At 51.0% G+C, this 24,169-nt stretch overlaps 2 protein-coding genes across 3 annotated transcripts; one reads left to right on the forward strand and one right to left on the reverse strand.

Annotated features, from left to right (window-relative positions):
- Positions 1 to 9,932: 9,932 nt before the first annotated feature.
- LOC122371417 (ubiquitin-conjugating enzyme E2 C-like) lies at positions 9,933 to 13,451 on the forward strand. Of its 2 annotated transcripts, none has more exons than XM_043347722.1 (6): positions 9,933 to 10,058; positions 11,133 to 11,187; positions 11,398 to 11,425; positions 11,787 to 11,873; positions 12,062 to 12,266; positions 12,501 to 13,451. In XM_043347722.1, exons 2-6 carry the CDS (start codon positions 11,141 to 11,143, stop codon positions 12,611 to 12,613), a joined length of 480 nt encoding a protein of 159 aa, XP_043203657.1. In that variant the 5' UTR covers positions 9,933 to 10,058; positions 11,133 to 11,140; the 3' UTR covers positions 12,614 to 13,451. The 2 variants fall into 2 exon arrangements, with proteins under 2 accessions (XP_043203657.1, XP_043203658.1); XM_043347723.1 differs by having other exon boundaries at positions 9,939 to 10,058; positions 11,120 to 11,187.
- A 549-nt stretch (positions 13,452 to 14,000) lies between these two features.
- LOC122371418 lies at positions 14,001 to 24,137 on the reverse strand (the record flags this gene model as incomplete). The annotated part of the gene is made up of 5 exons (XM_043347724.1): positions 14,001 to 17,085; positions 17,459 to 17,595; positions 18,210 to 18,384; positions 19,523 to 19,676; positions 21,789 to 24,137. Coding segments are annotated over 5 exons (5,169 nt in total), but the record flags the coding sequence as incomplete, so codon positions are not given.
- Positions 24,138 to 24,169: the final 32 nt, after the last annotated feature.

Here is a 24,169-nt window from a genome sequence, read left to right on the forward strand (position 1 = left end):
TAAATTAATGACCAGGACGGTTCTTCATGTAAACGATCAACTAATGAGCAATGTATACCTATTACTTTGCCTGAAAACATTTAGACATTAAATATAACGCTCTGTAGCACTATAAATAGTAGATTTTGATAGCAGATGGCACAACAGATTATGATAGCTAATTTAAATGTCACACGAAAACAACTCGGATTACAGAGACTGATATATTGACTGCGAATGATGCATGACAATTTAAACAAAACGCTTAACAAATGTCGCACAGCGGTCGATGCCGCTGTTTGACTGGCTTTGAGGGGGGATAGTGCCTCCGACATCATGCAAATGAAACGTTGAATAACATTGGTTGATTTTAAGGTTGGTCGCACACAAACTTGACGATTTTATAGCTATTGCAAACTAGTTATACCTATTGCATGCACCGTGCAATGATCATGTACCTACCGCTAAATCCTTTTGAGCATAAATCACATCAAAGTTAAGCAAAAACCGAGGATGAGTTCCGAAAAGCGAATATCTCCATTCACGAAGCAAGTTCCTCCCGGTTTAGGATTTCAGCGATTGACAAGCAAAAATGGCCGTGGGCTTTCCTCAGTACGCTTAACCAGTCCCAGGAACCTGCAAAACAACAGGCTTCGTCCTTCGGCCTTCCACCGATAATCCGTAGTGATGGAAATAGCTATAGGCAAAAGCACCGGGACATCACTTGGCCTCCATCGCCGACCCATTGGCAGAAGACGGCAGTCGAGTGTCCGGATCGAAAGTCCCAGAAGGTCGCCGGTCGCCCGCGGATCCCCAATCCGGACCCCCCGCCGGTGTGCGGCCGTAAGCTGTCGTGTCAGATTTCAGCCCCCGTGACGCAATGAAGTGTCGGTGGGTCCAGGTGCCGGTGTCCAGTTCTGGTGTCGGTGGGTCTGGGTGCCGGTGGCTCCCGGCTCGGCAGCCACTCCAGTGCAGTGGTCCACCAGATGCCGTGAAGCCTGCATTGTTATAGGCTATAGCGGTGGGTCAGCACATGACCATTAAATAGCTGACACTAGTCGAGGTCATCCAGGGTCACGTGATCAGGTCGGACGGTGTCGTTGGTCGGTGGTAGACGGATCTGCCAAGTGTGAAAATAGACTGAGGGATAATCTCTGTGTTTAAGTGCGGATCCAACCGGCACAGGCTTTCCATTTCGGTAGCACACTATTCCGATGTCCGGACGTAGTGGTCAGGTCACGCGTCTTCTCAAGAATCCAGTCTGGTGTTCGGAGGGTCACCTGCCCACTCGGATGTCCTGTCAGTCTCAGCTCTCCACCTTCGCTCGCCTGGAGGCCCTGATACGGTGGCAGGGTCGGACAGACATACGTCACCCTGGACCGCAGCGGCGGCGGCAGGCGGCCCGGAACATTCCCCACCCGTCTCGGACCGCGCTGGGAGGTGTGAGCTGAATATGTATGGCTCCCGACGTCCGGTCAGCATGGTCCACGCTCGGCCACGGGCCAAGGTCGCGGTGGGGACGGCGCTGCGCCTCTGCCGCCGCCGGGAGAGGACTTTCACTGCGGTGGGCTCGTGGCGGTCCCCTCCGGTCCGGTCAACCGGCTCCCTCCCTCCCGGCCGGGCTGAGGGGCGCCAGGTGTTCTCAGAAGCCGTGCGCGGATGTGACCACGCGATCGGCGAGGATGGGGCTTAGTGGGCAGTCCTCGCGGCCATGAGCCGGCCGGGTGGCGAGCTGGAGCTGTTCCCTCGGCTCGCCTCCAGCGGCAGGTGCCGGATACAAACAAACCGGTCCACAATTACCGCTCTTCGTGCCGGGAGAACCGGGCAGACGGGTTGTCCGCTCATCCCGGGGTGCGGCAATCAGCACCGGCGTGCATTATGTGTCGGCGAGGGCGACCGGTCATCAGTTACCAAACTACACGGCTACATCGCTAGTCACTACCCCGGTCACGTAGCGCATGGGCCGAGGCAAGACGTCACACACAAACTCCTCCGGTGACAGCGGGCCCCTCTCGTGCTGTCCGGTGTGCCTGATCCTCTGCTGCAGCTCTGCCCCCGCGAGGGGCGCTGGGACCTCGGGACCTCAGTCGCCGCCCCCCTCCTGTAGCGGCACTCGCAGTCCGTAGAGGCGCTGGTCAGCGGCGCAGAACGGCGAGCGGCAGTGGCGCGGCCCGTGCACGTGCCGTTTGCCCACGAACACCCTGGACGCCTGTGGTGACGGGTTGGGGAACGGCTGGGATATGCCCTCGGGCGGCAGATCGGCAGGGTGCAGCGGCTGTGGACCCACGCGGATGCACGTCTTGGAGCGCAGAGGACTGCAGCAGCCGCCCAGGCAGGAGCACGAGCTGCCCATGGTCATGGCGCGGAAACGGTGCGCAACATGCTGCTCTTCAATCCGAGTATTTGGTTCAACAGCTATTTTCGCTTTCGTTGATTTTTCTTCTTGTTGATTCAATTACTTCATAGTGCGGCAAAGTTTTCAAACGTCGATAACTCAAAATTTGTAGCAGCTCAGTTTAACTATTAATTTTATTTAAAAGCGAAACTTTAACCACTCGAAATTTTGGGAGTATCCGCTTTCGCCTCAAAAGTTTAGCACTTGACAGGAAAAAGCGTACTTTAACACGTGATTTATTATCCAAAATACCACTTATCTCATGAACAAGAATGTTGAAGACGAACAACGTGCCTAACTGTAGGTACGATGATTATCTTATTGACCATTACTCCTTTATTTAGGCAGATATCGGCTTGCACCGTCTTCTCCCGCCATAGACATCAAATGGGAGGCACCACTACGGAACCAGTGATTCAAATCAAAATGGTGTAACATTTTCTGAAGCATTTTGATTAAAGTAGCGAAGATTATAGGTGGTGACCTATTTTCAAAATAATCACAATGTCCAAATTACCTATAGATCAGGTTTTTCGTTCTATTACATATATTCCGTTTTTTTTCAAAAAGTCAAAAACTTTTTGAAAAAATGTAAAAATGTAAATTTTGAATTTTATTATGTAAAATTTTCGAAATTTTCAAAATTTCGAAAATCCGAGATAACAGTTTGATAGCGCAGTCTATTCTGAGTCCTCTCATGCAAAGAAATTGGATCTAGCTTAAAAACTGAGCCCTTGGGAGCGATTGCCGTGGTTCAATGTTTTGCGTCGAAATCGGCCGAACATGACGTCACTCTGACGTCATTTCCGGCCGACCTATGGTAGCTACGAAATTCAAATTTTGACACAAGATGTCAAATTGATGCAGCCAAAGGTACTGAAAGTTTGGCGTCGATACGTCAAGCGGTTTGGAAGTCATTGCAGAAAAACGGGAGGGCGGCTATGAATAGCCCCCCCCCCCCCCCCCAGTGGGGCGCAGGTTAACGTTCGCCTCAGTGGGGGGGCATATGTTACCACCCTGTCGCGTTTTTTGCGTGTGAATAAAAAACCGCGGCGCGTAGCGCCGCGCCGCTTGGGGTTGCTTTTTGTACATTAATTTTGGACAATGTGTGAAAGTTTTGACCCCTGTCATGTCAGGTCAGGTCACCAGGTCAAGTTAACTGACCAAGCCTAAAAATGTTTGCAATCCTCTCCAGCCTGCAGTGTTTGTCAGAAAGGTTTGAAACTTGGTGGATTGCATGATCGTATGGGCGCCTATAATTTTTATGTCTCGGATTTTTATATCCGTGACCTAAGGTCAGGCCAGTGGCGTGACCTTACCATTATAAGTCAATGGAGGAAAATGAAAATGCCTCTAGATTCGTGTGTACGTATAGGAACAGTCCAAATACTTCAAAATCACAATGATTTGGACCATCCGTGACGACCATGGTGTCTTTTTTGCTGATAGCCCCTAGAAAGGTCATCCGAGGTCATTAGAGGCTACAAACAGATGTTTACCAATAACTCTCGATTGGAAAGAGATAGGACGCTGGGGATGGTCTCATTGTGTTTGTCTTGCCGAGACACATCGACTGATATGCAACATGACCTTTTCCGGTCAGGTCATGACCTTGACCTGAGGTCAAATTTTCAAGTTGACCTTTCAAGGTCAAATTATAGTTCAGTCGATGCGTCTCGGCGAGAGGAACACGATTCTGGCAATAGAAATGACGTGAACTTTTTAAGTCAAAAGTTATTGTCGAAAAACACTTTTCGTAAAAACAGCTATTTTTTTAGTTTTTGCCCTCTGGAGGCTAAACCGTTGACCTGAGGTCAATTTTGATGATTACCTTATCGAAAGAAGAGTTCAAGAACTATCGATTGCGTTTCCATGCGTTTTTTTAGCTATCATAGTTCCTGAGATAAATGCATGTTTTCTGAAAAATATGATGACATTTGGCAAATTATGGCCTTTGATGACCTCCAGTGACCGCAATTTTGCTCTAAGATGAAAAATGACTGACATACTTTCAAACGTACGCATTAAGAGCTATCGACTGCTTTTTACCGCGTCTTTCTAGCCCTCTTAGTTTTTGAGTTAGAGGTGGGTGGTAACATATGCCCCTCCCCCCCCCACTAGGGCGAAGTTGGCTGAGACCGCCACTGGGGCGCGGGTTAAGGTCAATTTTTGCTTCGACACGTCTCCCAAGAGAAGTACGTTGCCGGTGAACTCAATATCGTGCGAGCTTAAAAAGTTACTAAAAAGTTTGAAATCATCGATTTTTGACAGTTTTTGCCCTCTGGGGGCTACACCATTGAACTGTAAGTCAAATATGCGAGTACTGCTCATAAAGAAGCTATGGGATGTGCTTTCTCGTTTTTTTTTTCTGAATTATGCACCGATTTGCCAAAAATTGCCGAGAAGGCAAAAGTTAACCTTCGATGACCACTTGTGACCTTTAGCTTGAACTAAAAAATTACCGAACAACCTTCTTGGCTATTTTTAACGCCAGTCCGAACGCTACCGAACGAGGGCCGCGTGTCCCTACTTGGCCCAGAGGCGAGTTGGAGGGGGGGGGGGCGTAAAAATGCCCTCCCAGCACTGCAGGGAAAATTCAGACCATCAGCACGTCACAGATAATAGGTCTTATTGGAACCAAGTACTTAGGTAGATATGTACAGTCTGTCTTAACCCTCGCATGTGTGCGGCGTTTGCCAGCTTCTAATGTGTAGGGGGGGGGGTCGGTTGGACCCCCCCTTGCCGTTTGGCCCCTGATCGAGCTAGAGCTTCGCGGAAAAAACGAGCGTGTTGCCCGTGACGAGAGGAAGCCGATGATACCCAATTTTAAGGTCCTAGGTCATTGGTTGACCTTCCAGGTCAGGTCAATGACCCAAAGTCGGGAAAATCGGGACCTGTTAGAAAGTCGTAAAGTGTGGCTGCTAAGGGGTTTTTCGGGGTGCTGATCACGAATATCGTGTTAGTTTTGATCACAGATGATGTCTTGAAGCATTTAGACCAGGTCGGGTCAGGTCAGGTCAGGTCAACCAGTAGGCGTCGTGACGGGTATTCGTAGTACGTGTCAACCGCCTCTGACAGCTTCGTAACATGTTACGAAGTCACCAAAACTACTTCGTAAATGTTCAAATGGTTGCTAAATTCGAATTCAGCTCCAAAAACTAGCCTAGAAACATGTAAAACTCGAAAAAGTGACCCGAGGTCACCCGAGGTCACCAAAGGTCAATGACCTGACCTGACCTTCAGGTGACCTTGACACACACGGGAGTAACATCAAATCACATGTTTGAACGTTTGAAACCACGAGAAGCTTGCAAACACGCGGCTAGTGCGAGCCGACATACGCGAAATCGCGATTCCGGCCAAACATGGTCTCGGAAAAGAGGTCACAGGTCAAAGGTCATTTGGGTCAGGGTCATGAAATTTTCAGGGTAGGTGTAAAATTGATCAATGCGAGGGTACTGAAAGTTTCGTCGCGATGGGCCGCTTTTTACGCGAGTTATTCGCGAAAAACCATGGGGGGGGGTCCATCCGACCCCCCCCCCCTACACATGCGAGGGTTTAAAGTACCGCGCAAAGTGACGGTGGATCCATCAACCCTGACCGAGGAAGGGCCTGTGTTAATTTGAAAGTCACCGAATCAATTGGCCTGGGGAATGGACGAGGATATCCATTGTTTCGGTGACTCAAATCCAGCAGTCCTTCCTCGGTCAGGCTTGATGGATCCACTGTTACTTTGCGCGGTACTTTTAAGACAGACTGTACAGGAAATCAAATAAACAGCCTTTTTACGCCTCTCACCGCCTGTTTTTTATCGAACGTTTTTTTTTTAATATGTCTGACACTGATACCCAGGCGCGTAACCACGAATCTGAAGTTACTGGGGACCACATGGAGGGCCGCGAATACCAAATATGATATCTCAGGATCAGCCTTCGCCGGAATGCGTGTGTGTGTGTGTGAAGGGGGAAGAGGGTGGGGGCGTTTTTGGCCACACCTGCCAACTTTTTTTGCGCATGTAAGGAAAACCGCGGCGCGCACCGCCGTGAAACTTGGTATAGCTTATGATATATCAATTTCGCATCGTGTGTGAAAATTTTGACCCCAAGTCACCTAAGGTCAGGTCACCAGGGCAGGGCAAGTAAAGTAACCATGCCTCTAAAAACTTTGTGACTTTGTCATTCCTATAGTTTACATCCCAGAAGTTTGAAACTCGAGCTTTTACGTGAGGAAATCAGTATGAAAAATTCGTATACCTATCTCAAAGTTTTCACATCGGTGACCTAATGTCAGGTCAATTTTACGACCTCTTCATTATAGGTCATTGGGAGGAAATTGAAATACTTTTCTTTTGGCCGAAAACACATTCAAAAACCGTGACACAGGTAAACATGACACACTGAACCGGAAAATTGCACCTGTGACCCCTCTATGCCCCTCAGCTCATCTTAGGTCATGAAACATCTCCAACAGTTTTTTACCACAACTTTAGGTAGAAACATGCTAGAGCGCTGAAAACAGCATGAATGTGTTCAGCTCAACAATACCAATCAAATGGCATGCAACATGACCTTTTCCCTGACCAGGGGTCAAATTTTAAAGTTGACCTTTTCAGGTCAACTTATAGTTCATTCGACACGTCTCGACGAGACAAACGCGATGCCGGTAAAATCAGCGTCATACAGGTTTTAAGTCCAAAGCTATGATGCAAAAACCTTTTCCGCAAAAACGCCAGCCTGGAAGCTAAAACGTTGACCTTAGGTCAAGTCTGCGAGCATTACTCAGAAATGCTTTTGAAAGCGCTATCGAATGCGCTTTCCCGCAGCATTGCAACTTTATTGGTTCCTGACTTATGCGCCGATTTGTGAAAAGTTGTCAAAATTTGGAACAAAATTTCGTGAAAATTTTACAGTTGGTGACCTGTAGTGACCTCAGCTATGACCTGATAAAAAATGATGTAGGTAATTCTGGAAGACACTGTAGCGAGCTATCTGTTGCTTTTCACTTCGTCTTTCTAGCTTGCTTACTTTCCGATATAACCTGGTGTGGCCAAAAAGCCCCCCCCCCCCCCACCATGGCGAAGTTGGCTGAGAGGCCCACCCGGGTGCTGGTTAAACAAAACATCCATAGTTTTGTCTTACGTTGACTACATCTTTTCACGTCGATTTAGAGACAATATGTAGCTATTTAAGCAAATTGAGGTCGTCAGTTTTACTGGGGACGGTCCCCAGTAACCCAAAAGCTACTGGGGACCGGTCCCCAGTGTCCCCAGTGGTGGTTACGCGCCTGCTGATACCTACGTTAACGATAGTCGATACCAATCCCTAACGGCTGCAAATATCGATACGTTTTCGACTAAAGTAAAATACTTAAAGGGACTATCCCACCTTCTAAAATGTTGTTAAAACCAGTTAAATTGTGCCCGACTTTATAGATTGGATGACCAGGAACACGGTTCTGGCATTTATTTTTCATTAAACATCTTAGGCTTCCCATATTCCAAACACAAACTTTCAAATATGTGACGTCACAGCCCAAAATTAGCTCCTTCCCCAGGCCACATTACTGCCATAAAGCTGATTCTTTTTACTCTGTAGGCACCACAACAAAGTTCAGACCAAGTTTTAAGCGATTTTTCAACGAACAAACCCATTTAAATCAGAATGACTAAACGAGGTGACGTCACACTAACGGTCGCTCCATGTTGAAAATAGGGCCTTGCACAAGGCCCATTTTCAAATGAAGGGAACGAATTTCTTCAACACCAAGAGGCCGCGGGGGTTGCAACCTAGATAGATAGTGGTTTCTGAACCTCGCCGCAAACTTGGCTATCTCAACTCAAACCCCATGTTAAAGGTGGGATAGTCCCTTTAAGCATCTGACGTGGCATTATTCCCGATAGGTATTAGCGATCCGACACATTCAATTCTATGGAGCTGAGGAAAGCAACAGCGTCATCTATTTTCGTTCAGCTCCTACCTGTACGTACATACGGCTGATGGCCGTAAGGACCTACCCGTACGGCGACGGGCGCACTGTGGCTCCATCTAGGCATGTATCTCTTCCTAGTGGTCGTGGACCTACATAAACGTCATATGATGTGCAGATTACGCCGCCTACTTTTCCGTCGCGCTAAAGCTAAAAAACGGTGCGCCGCAGGCTCGCCAAAATTTGGGTAGGTATGTAGCCCCTAGATCGGCAAACTTTGAGATATCAAGGTTTAGGTGACATTATTTAATTTTTTTTAACTAAGACTGAACCTAAATATTCAAGAATGAGGTTTTGCCCGATGTTTCGCATTTACATATTGCTTATTCATGGGCTGGGCACAAAAATAAAATATTTATTTTATTTCATACCTATTTAAAACATTGTTTTAATGCACCCTATTAGTGGCAGGCTCCTGGCTACCCCTATTATTGGCAGGGGGGGGGGGTGTTTACGACCCCCCCTCGATATCTCGAGATCTAACGGGCCGATTTTCAAAATTCAAACGGCATTCGATTTCGCTCAACGTGATCTACCTACATTTCTAAAAAAAATGAAAATTAAAAAATGTCAATAGAGGGGTAGAGGGGGGAGGGTAAAAACGGGCAAATTGCAGATACATTTTAGACTGTTTATCACGGCCAGGTTACTGAACCAATCTTAACGCAACTTCTGCCGATCGATAGAGCATGAACCAGGAATTCATATGGATCCTAAAAATATGCATTTTCAAAAATCATAGGCGGATACAGATCATTGAGATTGGGGGTACACAAAAAGTATAGTAAATAAGGTTTTTGTTGGTACTGTTTCTAAAAAGGGTGGCAATGGTCTTGTTATGCTACAATTTTCTTATGAGAGAACGACTACAATTGTATTGGTCATGCATAGGCGGTGTCAGGGCACCTATGTTGGGAGGTAAAACATAACCCCCCTTTTTGGACGCCTGGATCCGCCTATTACAGCAAAATCGTGTCAAAAGAGGATGCACAATAACTTTGTATATGTTATCACATGATACCTTTCATTCACTGTTCGTAAAACTGGTGCATACAGTTATAATACATCAGCATCGTGATCTTCGCCCAAATGACTCGCTTCACGAATAGGACCCCCAATTCCCAGTGCTCTGGAGCCGCCCCTGGTAAAGTTATGAACTTGAAATTTTCAGGGAATGTGCCCAATTTAGTTTTAGGAAAAGTCAGAAAATTTCAGCATCGTAGCTTCAGCGGTTTCGGAGATATTCCCGAAAAACCTGAGGGGTGGATGAAAACAACCCCCCTGCCACTAATAAGGTTAATTCATATGCCCATGAAAAAGCAAAACACGAAACGTAGGGCAAAACCTCATTTTTAAATATGTAGCTTCAGTCTTAAAATTGAAATAAATATTGGCCACAGCTCAGCAACAGTTGCGTTGAACGTTTGCTGCAGATTATAGGCATGGAGGAGAGATTATAGGGGAGGCAAATAATATTGCAGTAGATTAGAAGACAATGTTTGAAATTATCGCCATGTCTGGCGCAGTAAATACAGTGGCGCAGTTTCGTAACGGCGGAGCGCGATTTTCAAACTGAAACACTTCCGTCACCGCTTTTTTGCTCTTATACGGCCTTGCTTTTTTGCAGTATCGAGTTCTCTGCACACGATTCTCGCTGATTTTCAGCCGTTTTTCGGTAACTGAATTTTTGAAAAATTGGGTAAGTATTTAACTTGCGTTTATTTATCTTCCATGCTGTGAGTAAAGGATGAGGAAATAAAGCGCTTCTACGAATGTAAATATCCAAGACAGAATAAATGATAACAAAAACATCAAATGTATTTTTAGACACAAAGCATTCGGTATGAAAATACCTTGATCACTTTAAAATAGAAAATTTAACTTAACTTGACAGATATTATAATCGACAGCTTGAACACAAATATAATACTGATACCTATATCAATTTATATTTATTTTGTATTTGTGTACAAGCTGCTGCCTGCTGGTGATAATTTCTGCCCTCATTACGATTACCTACTGTTTAACATAGTGATCAAGGTATCTGGTATTTTCATACTGAAAGCTTTGTGTCTAAATATGCATTAGGCGTGTTATTGTTATCATTTATCCAAACCACTTCAACTTTCCTCAAGCTAATTTTTTGCTCCAGTTTTATGATTTCATGCCTTAAATGATCAGAAAATAAAGCAAATACCTAATATTTATGGAAGACATTTTTTAAAACTTTTTTCATATGGAAGAACTAGATTCCATTTTTGGTAGCAGTTAAATAGTGGTGGTGCGGATGCTTATGCATTGACCATTCACATTGCGTAGTTCAAAAGCACCTGCATGCTGATTGGCTGAGCGACAAGTGGCTGAATACTTAACATTCTTCTACAAGTGACATTCCTCTACAAGCACTCTTTTTGGAACAAGAAATGAAAATATCTTTGCATACAACATAGGGTGATCATTGGGGTGTAAAAGCTCCTGATTTGTGCTAGCTTCAGCTGCACAAGCTACATACTGCTATTCTAGTTCAAAACTCCATGTTAAAAGTGGTATATTTCTTTCAATGTGAGTCATCTTTAGATTCAATACTCATGTGTCTCTATGGTTTACTGAATAATGAAATCAATAGGTATCAGGTATCTCAATCTAGGTATTCCTAGAATAGCTAGTGCCTACTTTGTTCTTAGGTACCTCATTTTCAGTGTAGGTACCTACTTAACAACAAGGGTTCTAGTCTGAGTCATAACATTAACATCTAACCAGACCATCTTTTCAGATCACACCATGAGTCTCTCTGGAAACAAGCGTGATCAGCACAGTGTCAGCAAAAGGTGAGAAATTTATTTAAAGTTCTGACAATTTTAATAGTTAGCTGTTACTCTGCAGCTTTTACCTATATTGATACTATTCAGTACATTTTTTGTCTATCATTTTCTTGAATTTTGATTCCAAATAGGCAATGTATTTGATTTTCAATGGTGTTTTTAGAATACCATTCTGCTTCATGTTATCTATGCATTCTGATATCATCCTTTTTTCAGGCTTCAAGCAGAACTGATGACATTGATGGTAAGCAGTCATATTTTTTCTTAATTTCCCTTAGGTATTAAAATGTAGTTTTGTTCATGTTTGTTCATTGTTAAGGATTTCAATGAAATTTGTCACATTGTTATTTTGCTTTGTTTAAGTGTAAGTCATAAAATCCATTATAGTGAAGTGTTCATTTGCTCTTCATCGCTTTCACATCAAAGAATGAATTGAATGAATTCCACATTGTATTAATGGTAATATGATATATTCACAAAACATGTATTTTATGTGGATTGCTTTTATGTGGATGTATTTGTGATTGCTTATGAATGTGGATGCATTTATCTAATCCACATTCCTGATTATTTTGTCACCCTTGAACCATAATCTCTTTTCACAGACTTCTGGAGATAAAGGCATCTCTGCATTCCCGGATGGTGACAACCTCTTCAGCTGGGTGGCTACCATCTCTGGTGCTGCCAATACGGTAAGCCAGTGGCTCATGGTGGATGAGACACTCATTCCACTTGACTCAGCTGGTGGATCAGAATCATCCTCTTTACTGTTCACATTTCGCCAGCAGCTGCTGCTTATTCGCGCCGACTTCTCGCCTCGCCTGCCGCCCTGGCCCACACTCCCTCCTCCTGTTTGCTGATGGTCTCCCCCGGTCCACAGGTGTACGAGGGAATCGAGTTCAAGCTGCGCATGGAGTTCTCCAACAACTACCCGTTCTCGGCGCCCACCGTGCGCTTCACGTCGCCCTGCTTCCACCCGAACGTCGACCAGCAGGGAAACATCTGCTTGGACATCCTCAAGGAGAAGTGGTCGGCGTCTTACGACGTGCGCGCGCTGCTCCTCTCCATACAGAGTCTGCTTGGCGGTGAGTCGCGTCGATCGACCCGCCGGCCCGCCCACTGGGTGTAGAGCGATCTGGCTCTGAATCCGCGACACTGGCTGGATGTAGAATGCCAGTTGGGCATCGCATTTGTGTTCTACCTTTCGGTATTGCCTTGTAAGTTGACTTATTTTGCTACAACCGCGCAACACGCTCGACTCTCATGTATGGTTCATATGTGTGTGCACTGTTTTACGAGCCTCCCGCTGTCTGTTTCAGAGCCGAACAACAGCAGTCCGCTGAACGTGCAGGCGGCCGACCTGTGGAGCGACCAGAGCCGCTTCCGGCAGAGCGTGCTCGAGCGGTGCTCCAGCTGCGTGCGCCAGTCGTGACGGACGTACCGCCAGCGGGCGCGGCCAGGTGCGTCCCATACCGTCCCGGACCGTGGGGCGTGTCTGGTCTCGGACCGTCTGGTCCCGGACCCCTGGACCGTCTCTGGTCCCAGATCTAGGGACAGTCACTGGGCCCTGCCGCCGTTCGGGGAGAGTTCGGATAGGCTGGTGAGGCAGCGCTGACAAGGCGGCGCATCGGTTCCTTGTGTTGTCTCTCATCGGCAGTGCCAGAAGACCACTGCTTTGTTGGTAATTCTGGCGCCTTGGAGCCCGGGTCCGACCTTAGCCCAGTCTCGTAGGCACTGCCTCGCGAACCTGTCCATATATGGTGTTTCCGAGATGTTCTCATTGCTCATCCCCATACGTAGTTTTTCGGTTATGATTCCACGGATGGCCAATTCTCGATTGCATTGTAGAGCATGTGCGCCTTGTTTTGACTGTCTTTGACTTTTCCTATACGTCTCCGTTTTTTTATGCAACATCACTTATGTCTAATGAACTGCCTAACAAACTTTCCATACATTTAAGTACGCTTGTGTAATTTTCACGCCCTTGACAGTGATCGGATAGGCCACTTCTAGCGGTATTTGATACATATTTGGTAAAATATTTGCATAACTGCATACGGAATGGTTGCGTGGGTTTCGGTCTCAGTCACGACGTATACGACGCGGAATTGATATTAATTTGTGTGTGAATTAGACTATATCTGGCTCTTTGTGCGGTGCGCAGTTAGGCTCAGTTAGGCTCAATAACTCACCAAAGAACCGTGCTCGACTAGCATTTCACTATGCATCTACGATCGATACGAATGCAATAAAACGATCACATAACTAAAGAATGTCTTTTCTATCGTTGACGCCAAAAGTAATTTTGGGCCTTGCTGCCCTAGATGATTTGCTATTTGTTATGCTGTCCATGCCCTGGGCTTTGTCAATGAGCGACCTGTTCTATCGAGGATTCGTGTGTGTGTGAAAAAGTATCGCACTATTCTCGGCGCTGGTTCCGAGGGATGGAGGTGGGAGGGGCCTGATGCAAGAGCCAAATGCTCCGTCCAAATGACAGGCTCCTGGCTCATATTGACTCCCGTTGCCTCGTCCTTGATCCCAACAAGCAACGAAACCGTAAGCGCTAAATGCGATTCTGGGGGCACGGCTGTGCAGCGTGCGCTCTGCAAGCTTGGTCACCTAGGGGATCGTGGAAGTGCGGGCGAATTGTAACCCTCGCTACTCGCTTATCAGAATTCTTATGGAATTAATTTTATATATAAGTTTTATTATGTAGATCCCGGAAGTGGATGTGCGGTTCACAGGAGCGTGTTTTCTTCGTTTTGTCGTTGGTATATGGATCAGTGATCACTCGTAGAATGCAAACTGAGAGTCCGATCCTAAGAAAATAACGTTTATTAAAACGAATACACAATATGAGGTGTTTACACTAGGTATAGGATATATCATACACGATAGGGAAATTCCAGATTTCTGTGAGGGATTCGCGTGCGCAGGTGCTCCATTTACCAATATTTACCGATATACCGACAATCGTACACCATGGGCATATACAAATCAACGACAACACACAATACCTTCGGGATATTTCAGTGAAGTTGGACACAAATATAAACTAATCACCCTCCTCTCACACAAACAATTATTGCTCACAACGCGGCTCGCGGCTATCTAAAGCGCATGGAAACTACATGGAAATCGCTCAACAGGACAGCTCTGTCACAACTGGACGCCGCCCGCGCCGCGGCGGGCGACTGGAAAGCACTTATGTTCTGTCATATCCTCTCGGGGTGCGTAACAACAAGTGTGCGCTCGCGGTGTCGGGTTCGCGGACCCGCGGCCGGGCTACGGGGCAGTTGACGCATCGGGCGTTAGGTGGAAGCCAGGTATGGCTCGAGGTTGGTCTGAATTCGGCTCTTGCTCGACGGCCTTGGTAGGCCCGCATTCTGCATATCGGTGCATTGCTGGTACCGGATCGTTGGTTAGCCCTCGCCAGGACCGCTGCCGTCTGTTCGTAGTATCCCGCTGTCGGGTCGATCCAGACTCACTATGCTATCTCCCTTCTCCCCTGTGTGGTCCCGGGAAGAATCGAACCCCGTCCTTTCGTCCATCACCATCTGCCCCACGCTGCCGCCGCCACGACCACCAGAGTGGCGACCAGCAGCGGCCGGCCGGTCGGCTCCCCTGCCCCGCTACCGCTGACTGAGGCGCGGTACGGCGGCCACTGGTCGGCCGGCCGGGACACCTCCAGCTCGTCCGTGAAGTAGTTCTTGAAGTACCACTCATTGGCAGTGTCGCGCGCCGGCTGGGAGCGGCCCAGCGCCGGCTGCTGCGACAGACTGTCTCCGAACGGGATCGTGTTGCTCTCGGGCGCCTGGGGAGGCTCGGGCTCGTCGGGCGGCGGCCGCGCGGCCTGCTGAGGACCCAGGCCGCCGCCGCGCGGCGCTATGAACTGCGGCAGGTCGTACTGGTTGTCGTAAGCCTCCACCTTGGTGATGCTCGGTCGGCCGCGAGGGGACGCCGGCAGTTCGGCTTCAGGGGGAGGCGGCGGCGCCGCGGTCGTCCTCACCATCGGAGGCGGTGGAGGAGACGCTTCTTCCTTAGTGTGAACCGCCAGCTCGGCTTTCAGTCTCGCCTCGTATGTGGCATTTTTGGGCCGTCCCCAGCCGTGATCGGGTGAGACCGTGTCCAGCTCAGGAGGGTCAGATGTCTCCGTGGTGGTCTCTGCGCGCTCCTCCGGCGCCGGACTGACCGTGGTCTCTTCCTCCGGCTCATTCGAGAACCAGTCGGAGAATGTATCCGACAGCGCGTTCGACAGCACGTCAGAGAGCTGGTCGTCATCGGCCGCCGGCGCTGGCTCGGTCAGCTGGTGTTTCTCCGAGGCCTCGTCTAGCGCGTGGACCGGCCACTCGGTGCTGGCTCGACGGTCGGCTACGTCTGTCCACAGTGGGGTCGTCTCGTCGGTCCGCTCTGTGCTCGTGATCGCCGGCTGGCGCTCCGTGGTAGACTGAGGACGCTTTGTGTCGTCTGTCGCGTCAAACCAAGCGGCCAGCGTGTCGCCGGGGCGCGACTCGGACGTCTCAGCTATCTCCTGGTACTCTTCCGCAGGCGGGGGCGGGGTGGTGAAGTCGGAGAATCCTGTGCCGCCCTCGGGCCGTTCCACCGACCCCGGCGTCGACTGCTCAGCGATCATGCTCAGCAGGTGGTCCAGACTGAAGTCGGCCAGCTCGTCGGACGGGTAGCTCTGCTCGGTGCTTGGCTCGCGCTCCGTGGTGGTGGTCGAGGGTCGCGCGCGCTCCGTGCTGGTAGTGGTCTGTCGCTCCCCGGCCGCTGCGTCCTGCTCCAGCTGCCGGAGCTCGTCCAGCAGCATGTCCAGCGTTACCCCGGCCTCATCAGCTCCCTCCGGCGGAGTGCCCTCCGAACCGGGCGCCGGCCGCTCGGACCACACGTCCTGCAGGCCAAACCGACTCCCCCCGGGTACTGCTGGCGCCGCCGCGGGCCGCTGTCCTCCCTCCGACAGCGGTCGGAACCCGTTCATCTCCTGGGGCTCGGCGTCAAACGAGGGGCTGGGTACGAACGGCGCATCCATCGGAATGGTCTCGGGCGTGGCTGGTCTCTGTGCCGGAGCCGGGGACGGAGCACTCTCCTCTCCAGCGAACACGACTGAGTTGTGTGAACTGGAGGCACCCGGGTTCAGCTGCGGGTCGGGGAACACGAACGCGTTCAGGCCCAGCGGGTCGACGACGTCGTTGTGTCGGATGTGGCCGTGCTTGGCCGGCACAAATAGTTGGTCGGATGGGACAGGCGGCCGCCCGGGCGGCTGACGCTCCGTGTTTTGCCGCGGTGGAGGCGGCGGCGGCTGGCGGGGCCTCGTCGATGGCCGGTTGGTGGCGCTCCCTGGCGGCGGGCGCTGGTTCTCGGGCCGGCCGCGAGGTGGAGCCTGCGGCGCCCCGGGCCGGCTCCGCTGCGCGTAGAAGTCGGGCCGGCGCTGCTGGTTCGGATACTGTTTGTTGTGTCCGGCGAACTGAGGCGGCAGCGGCCGCCGGGGTCGGTCGTGGCCCTGTGCCACGTGACCGCTCCGGTCCGAGTTACGGTTCGAATTCCCCAGTCCAAACGTGAGTCCCAGTTTCGGCAGAAGCGTCCCTAGCGTTCCCAGGGTACCCAGCGTGCCGAGCAGACCTCCCGCCGAGGCCAGTCCGGCACCCAGCGCCCCCACTCCTCCACCTCCTCCCTTGGCGGCGTCGGTCTGTTTCTGCACCTCGGCCTGCTTCTTCACGGAGCCGACGTAGATGGTGGGCGTGTCGCCGGCCGTGTAGTTGGGGTCGGCCACGGCCAGCGGCGTGGTGGCCGTCGGCGCCGCGATCTGCGCCGTCGTCTCGGCGGCCGTCACCGCCGCCGTCCGCTGTCCGGAAGTGGGCGCCGCCGCGGTGGATGCCGACGGAGTGGTGATCTCGTTGGCCGAGTCTGGGGACAGATGGGCGGGAGGGGTGAGGTCCGGGACCAATCTATTGTAGCCACTGAGACGGGGCGTGGCAATCGGAATGGACTAAGGACTCCGAGAAAGGGAAACATGTCTCATAATCCGATCCTTATTATCAGAAGTCCCTCCCATCAGGTATCGGCCTGTCAATTGTAATGATTATTTTTCGGTTCGCTACTTCTTTATCTATTATTATTTTTTATACGCTTTTAAGACTGGACGGCTACCCAAAGCATAGTCATGAACCTTGACAGGCAACGTCCAACAATCCTCATTCAGCCCATAACGACCCCACTTATCCTCAATCTCCTCACGCCAGGGTCTCTCCCCCGTCGATCTGTATCGTCTGCTACCCACCTGCCGCCGTGTCGTACTCCCCATCGTATCCGGTGAGCTGGTGCGGGTTCCTGGACCCGGCCGGCCGCGGCGTGGGCTGGAACACACGCAGCTCCACGTCCGTGAACTCGGGACACGGCTCCTCGTCCACGGACGCCCTGTGAACGGAACGGACGTGACGTGACGTGGTGTGCGCAACTGGAGACGTGATTGAGTGCGCGGGGGCGTAATGCGGGACGTGAAATAAACTGGGTTGGCATTGGACGTGACCGGTTACGTGTTGGAAGATGATGTGGCACATGAGAGCAGTGAGTTACTACGAATAACGCCCTGGGAGATCCGTGACGTCCACTGACACGCTGTCCGTCCGTGACGCCGCGTGACGCGTGCCCGGACGCCCCTGTCAGCGGCCACGGTGTGACGGGAAGCACGCCGCCGGGCGGTGTCGGTTAACCGTCGTTTCACGGGTGATTAGCACGGGCGCGGCCGCCCGTCCGTCGGCCGGCGGCGCGTGCTTCCTGTCTAATCCAGCGCTCGATGATGTATGTTTAGTGGAAACATTTACATGAAGTGTCGCTGACCCTGGTCAATGCCTCGCTGGTTACAGCCACAGGCATACAAGCCCAAGACTTCCTCTAGATTATGGATTGATTCAGCACCTACGCGGATAAGTTGCTCACCGTTTAAGCCCTGTCCTATTGCACAATCATTTTTGCTCGTGGGGTCTGTGTCTTCCCCACTCACCAATTACCTCGTCTCTGAAGATACTCACCTCTCGCACGTGAACTCATTCTCTCTGGTGCGCAGCATGGGGATGCCGCGCATGGCCTGCGGGTAGTAGCAGATGGGCTCGCGCAGCAGCCGCGCGGCCGGCGGGTGCAGCTCTCGCAGCTCCCCGAGCCAGTCCCGTAGCCACTGGATCTCACAGTCGCAGCGCAGCGGGTTCCCTGCGGAGGGCGGCATGACGCCGAGTCAGTGCTTTGTCCGGGTCTCATCGACATTCAGTCAACTCTGAGAGTAGTTGTCTCTTTAGGGGAAGTTAGGGCAATGCCGGAGTTGGGGCAACGCCGAAATTCGAGATATTTCTAAAACCGTACGACATGGATGCCACGTCTCAGTGATGCTCTGAAGCTTAAGTGACTACAATTATCGCATGTTTGTTATGAGTCGTCATTTGGAATACTTCGGCTGTGAGGGCGCCAAAAGCGTTTTCAAGGTACGTTTCCTTGTACTACATGCGCCTTTGAAGCTGCATTTCTTACTCATTATGCTACCGTTTGTCTGGCCAATTCGGTCAAGTAATCTTCAGCATGTCTTTGCATAAGTGTGCTGCCTATTTGAAATTTATACAGCACGTTTAAAAGTTATGGGCCTGCAAATGAAAGTATGGCTGGCTGGGGTAATGCCGAAAACGTGCAATTACGCACGTTAAAGCACGCTACGTGGACTTTACTGTTGTAGAATAGCAACGCGTATTTTTAGTCAAACAAATTACACTTTCAGCCGGCACAACGGCCTGTTACCTATAAGGAATGATTTGCCTGGCATTTTCTTATTATATCACACAATTATAACTTCCAGTGTGCACCAAGCGTCCTCAAGCAACGCGTGTCAGCTTTGATGAATTTTGGATAAAGTTTGAGATAAATTGGCAAAACATCAATGTCGGTATTCCTCGTAGATCATTTATCCCATTTTCGGCTTTCCCCGCAGTCCGGGGCAACGCCGAAAAAGTCAGTTCTTTGATATTTTTAGTTTTTGCGCTTAACGGTATGCGAATTCATCAAATGCGCCTGGTATGTTTGAAAGACAAAAGACTGGCCTCTCGAATGACGCCAACAAGAATAGCTTATGTTGTCTATCTTGCGTGCTACGGGCGTCAGCAAAAAAGTGTTCGGCGTTCCCCCAACTTCCCCTACTGTAGTTATCAAAGGACTCCGTTTTCACTCGCATTCGTCAGACAAAATCGCAGAAAAGTGAAAAGAGCGATGAACACTTCAATGGAGAAAACAGCACTCTCGTGCGCTCCCAAGCGTGGCACTCCCGCTGACATTTCATTCTGTGAACCATCACACCCCAACTTACCTGAGACCTCGAGGTGTCGCATTCGTGAGGTGACCCGCCGGAACAGGGGTTTCCGGAGGGAGCGCAGTCGGTTGTTCTGCAGTAGCACGGTGTCCATATGCCGCTGGCCCGAGAAGGCGTCCTCGTGGATCCGACACATACCGTTATCGTTCAGCTGTGGCGAGAACGGGGGGCGTCAGTGGGGGAGAACATGGGGTAATGATGCTGCGAGTGTTGGGTACCCACTGCTCAGTCGCTCGGCTGTGACGGGAGTGAGGGGCTTCACTCACGGAGAACATAATAGGGTAATGATGTTGAGGAGTGACAGACGGTGGTTAACACTGAGGTTGTTCCCTATGTGGTCAGGGAAGAGTGAGACCCACTTGACCGGTAAACGTTTGGAGGGGGAGCGAGGTAGGTAGTTGTGGGCCTAATTATATGAGTAAAGAGCACTTGATCAGGGAAGGGATCACTAATTCTACAAGGGATGGCCGGACCTCGCGGCCGTCAAAATAATCGTGACGCCTTCTTGCCGCCGGCCGATTTCAGTGTTATCCACGGCTGTTTCGTGCTAATGAAAGTAGCCCTCTGAACCATGTCACGGGTCAGCTCGGTCGCCTGCATTTATCGGCGCTTTCAACACCTCTGTCACACGGTATTCCCTAGCTGATCTTCCCTTTTATCTAGCTGTCTATCTTCGGACTCTGCTATCAGCGACCATCACGATCGGCGCTGGCCGTCCTACCGTCACGAGCGTGTCAATCGTCACGGTCCGCCGCTCGGCCCGTCACTGGGGCTATCGATGGGGAGAGGGGGACGGGGTCATGGGTCACTGCCGACCCGATGACACCGCCCCAGGCGATCGCTGGCACTGTCTCAACCAACGGTGTCGTCGCTGATGCAGAGTTCGCGAGGGTATTTACGATCGGGAATTGTGGCAAATGTCCAGCGGTTTGTGGCGGTTTGGTCGGTGGTCGCGTTAGGTATGTTAGTGGCTTATAATGGCGGAATGGGACGCGTGCAAGTTATATAATTGCAGCAATTAGGACACATTCTACGCGTGAAGTGATTGTACGTGAAAGTGAAAACGGTGCCATACGAGGCGTTAAAAGGAAACTTTGTGAGGGGTGCCCACTTTACTAACGCTGGCAGTCGGGTTACCCTGCAGCGCGCTCTACCACAATTATCCACAGTCACGGTGAGTGACCTTGTCGGTCAGCCTGGTATCAGTCCGTCCACGGAGCACGCACGGAACAGGACACAGATCGGTCGCATCACGGAACGGTCCTGCCGTGGCCAGCCGACCACAAAGGCTGAATTCCGGGGCACACATGGTTCGGAAACGATCGTGGTTAGCCGCGCGCGCGGCGATGCCGGATCAGTAACGGTGACGGACGGAGGTCACACAACAGTTGCCGGTGGACGGGTATTGCCGCTCGTAATTGCTTAAACCGAACCATTACAACTTTGTTCCATGGCGCAAAATGACCTTGGTAGTCGGTGCGCCCTATAGACCCAATAAACCAACAAACAGCTTTGTACCAACAGATGGTGATGGGTGCGAAATTTGGCAATCGATATCGTAACGAGCTTCTTCCTTTTAGGACCGACAGTTCACTGGCGTTTTAGTTTGCATCAAATAATTTTCCATCCCCTTTTGAGCACCACTGAAAGCGGCTTTACAATACTTTCGGGCATATTGACTGTCACTAGCCCTGATTTATCAAGACAACTATTATTGCCCTGTTAATCCACTCGCTGGCCTAGAGTTAGCGCTTTGCGAAGGTCATCGGTTGTGTCGAGGCATTGGGAGTGTAGAGGGTGTAACAGACGAACATACTGTATCATTGCCAAGTGGTGGCTTACATAAATCACAATTAACAACAACTGTCGCCCGCGGGTGTCGGTTAGCTCAACGGACCTTGCAAGAACCTAGCAAACAGCTGCCATTACAAACTTTGTGCATGACATGGCACCATGGCGTGGCCTGTTTTATGCCAGCTCAGCTCTGTGAAGCGCAGAGAGAATGTTTAACTTTTCCCTATCACCACTTTTTCATGGCGGTGGGTGACTAACGACTAACCCGCCAATATATTCAGCGAGAGTTCGACCGTGTCCTGGTCAATGTCACCTACTTAGCAAGCTAGCAAATCATTTCAATATACCTAAAATGCCAGTCTGTCTGATGCTACCTATACGGGTACTCACATTATCATCCACCCTTTCACTCAACCTCATCGTGCACCCTAGCTACCTATGTCCATCTACTCATCTCCCCTTCACCTACCTTGACCATGCGGAGGTCGGCCAGCGGTCGGAACACGGCGTCCGAGACCTCCAGGATACGGTTGTGGCCGAGGTCGACCCTCTGCAGCGCTGGTAGATTCCGGAATGAGTCGCGCGGCAGCCGCTCCAGCTTGTTGAAGGAGAGGTCGTACTCGCGCAGCGCCGGCAGGTTCTGGTAGGCCTTGTCGTCCAGCTCGGCCAGCTGGTTCTCGCGCAGGTCGAGCCGCTCCAGCCGGTTCAGGTTGACGAAGGTGGCTTCCTTCAGCTCACGCAGGGCGTTGTTGTTCAGGGACATGGTGACTAGCTGCTGGTCGCCTCGGAAAGAGCCCGGATCTAGCTCGGTTAGAGCGTTGAAACTGAGGTCCAGGTGCCGTAAGGAAGGCATGTTGAGGAAGGTGTTGCTCTTGATGTGCTCCACGTAATTGTGGTGCATCTCCAGGTGCTCCAGAGATGGTGTGTTCTCGAAAGTGGTGGAGGAGAGGACCTGGATGTTGTTGAAGCTAGCGTCCAGGTATTTGAGCGAGGGCAGCTGGTTCACCATGTTGTCGAAATCAGTGAGTGTGTTGTTCCTCAAGTCCAGCGTCTCCAGGTGTCCCAGGCTGTGGAACGTCTTGGGCGGGATGCTGCTCAGCAGGTTGTTGCTGATATTGACCAGCCGTAGCTCTCCGTTGTGCTCAAACAGCTCCAGCGGGATGGTCTTGAGGAAGTTGCCGCTGAGCTCGACCGACCGGAGGTCACTCATCGCCCGGAGCATATCCGGGTCGAGCTTTGACAGCAAGTTGAAACCCAGGTCCAGATCCTTCATTAGGGTCAACTTCTGCATAGCCTCAGCCGGTACCTCGCGCAGCATGTTTTGTTTCATCCTCAGCTCAGTCAGTCCTCGGAGCTCCATCAGCGCGGACGAAGGGAACGTGTCTATGAAATTAAACGAAAGGTCAAGAGCCCTCAGCGACTCGTGGGTAGGCATAGAGCCGGTTTGAATGACGGATATTTTGTTGTACTTCATCCCTAGCGTTTCTAACCTGTCCAAGTGAGAAAACAGCCCCGTCTCTAAGGATGCGATTTCATTGTAGCTCAGATCCAGTTGCCTGAGCTGGTGCAGATTCTGGAAGGTAATGGGATTGATCGACTGGAGTGAGTTGTAAGAAAGGTTCAGGTACTTGAGTATAGGCGTTTCTTTGAAGCAGTCTTCGTCCATCCGTGTGATGATGTTGTAGCTGAAGTCTGCGTGCTCGAGGAGGCTGACGTTGCGCAGCAGGCTGGCCGGCAGCTGCGTGAGGTCGTTGTAGCGGAGGTCCAGCACGGTCAGCTTGGGCAGGTCCCACCAGGCGCCACCGGCGGCCGGGCTCAGGGCGAGGAAGTTGTGGTGCAGATGCAGCTCTCGCAGGTTAGGCAGCGTGATGAAGCTGGATGGCGTCAGCTCCTTGATGTTGTTGTGGTTCAGGTAGATGATTTCCAGCGTCGGGTGACTGAATGTGTCATCGGGAACAGTCTCGATGAGATTCATGCTCAGATCTAGAATGCGCAACTCCGGGAGCCGCCTCAAAACGTCTGCGCAGCCCACGAGATCAGAGATGTTGTTGTTTTTTAGAAGCAGCTGTTCCAAATTTTCCATACTGTAGAACGCCTCCTTTTTCAACGAATTCAGATAGTTATTGGTGAGATCCAGTCGCTTCAGCTGTGGAAGGACATGGAATGCATCCCTATCCACCTCTGTGATAAGGTTCTGCCGCAGGTCCAGACTCTCCAGCTTCCTGAGGTCCACGAACGTGCCGGTCTTCACGTGCTCGATGAGGTTGCCGCTGAGGTCGAGCCGGCGCAGTCGGGGCGCCTCGCGCGCTGCCACCGTCACCACCGTGGCGTCCCGCAGGCCGTTCCCCTCCAACGAGAGGTGGTCGAGCTGCTGAGCAGGCCGCAGCGCGCGCGGGTGGATGTAGCCGATCGAGTTGTGGCTGAAGTCGGCCACGCGCAGCATGCCGAGCCCGATCAACGCGGCCTCGCCGAGCGCCACGGTCGGGTTGTGCGTGAAGTGTAGCTCGCGTAGCTCCGGAGTGCCGCCGAACGAGCGCGCCGCGATCTGCGTGATGCCCGTGCCGTTGATGTGCAGCAGACGCAGCCGGTCGGCGCGCGCCAGCGCCGGCATCGTCTGCAGCGGAGTTCGCTCCACGTGCAGCGACTCGAGCGTGTACAGGTCGTCGAAGGCGTCGAAGGCGAACATGTCTGCGGCGGGCTCCTGCAGCAGCAAATGCGTCAGCGAGCGCTCGAGGCCATGGAACGCGCCGCGGTCCACCATGGTCACTTCGTTATCGATCAGCTCCAGTCGGAACAGACGCACGCCGTCGAACAGCCGATTGGAGAGCGTCGACAGCCGGTTGTGCCTCA

The sequence above is a fragment of the Amphibalanus amphitrite genome, unplaced genomic scaffold (genome assembly GCF_019059575.1).
Source record: "Amphibalanus amphitrite isolate SeventyFive unplaced genomic scaffold, NRLGWU_Aamphi_draft 001241F_arrow, whole genome shotgun sequence".
Classification (NCBI taxonomy): domain Eukaryota; kingdom Metazoa; phylum Arthropoda; class Thecostraca; order Balanomorpha; family Balanidae; genus Amphibalanus; species Amphibalanus amphitrite.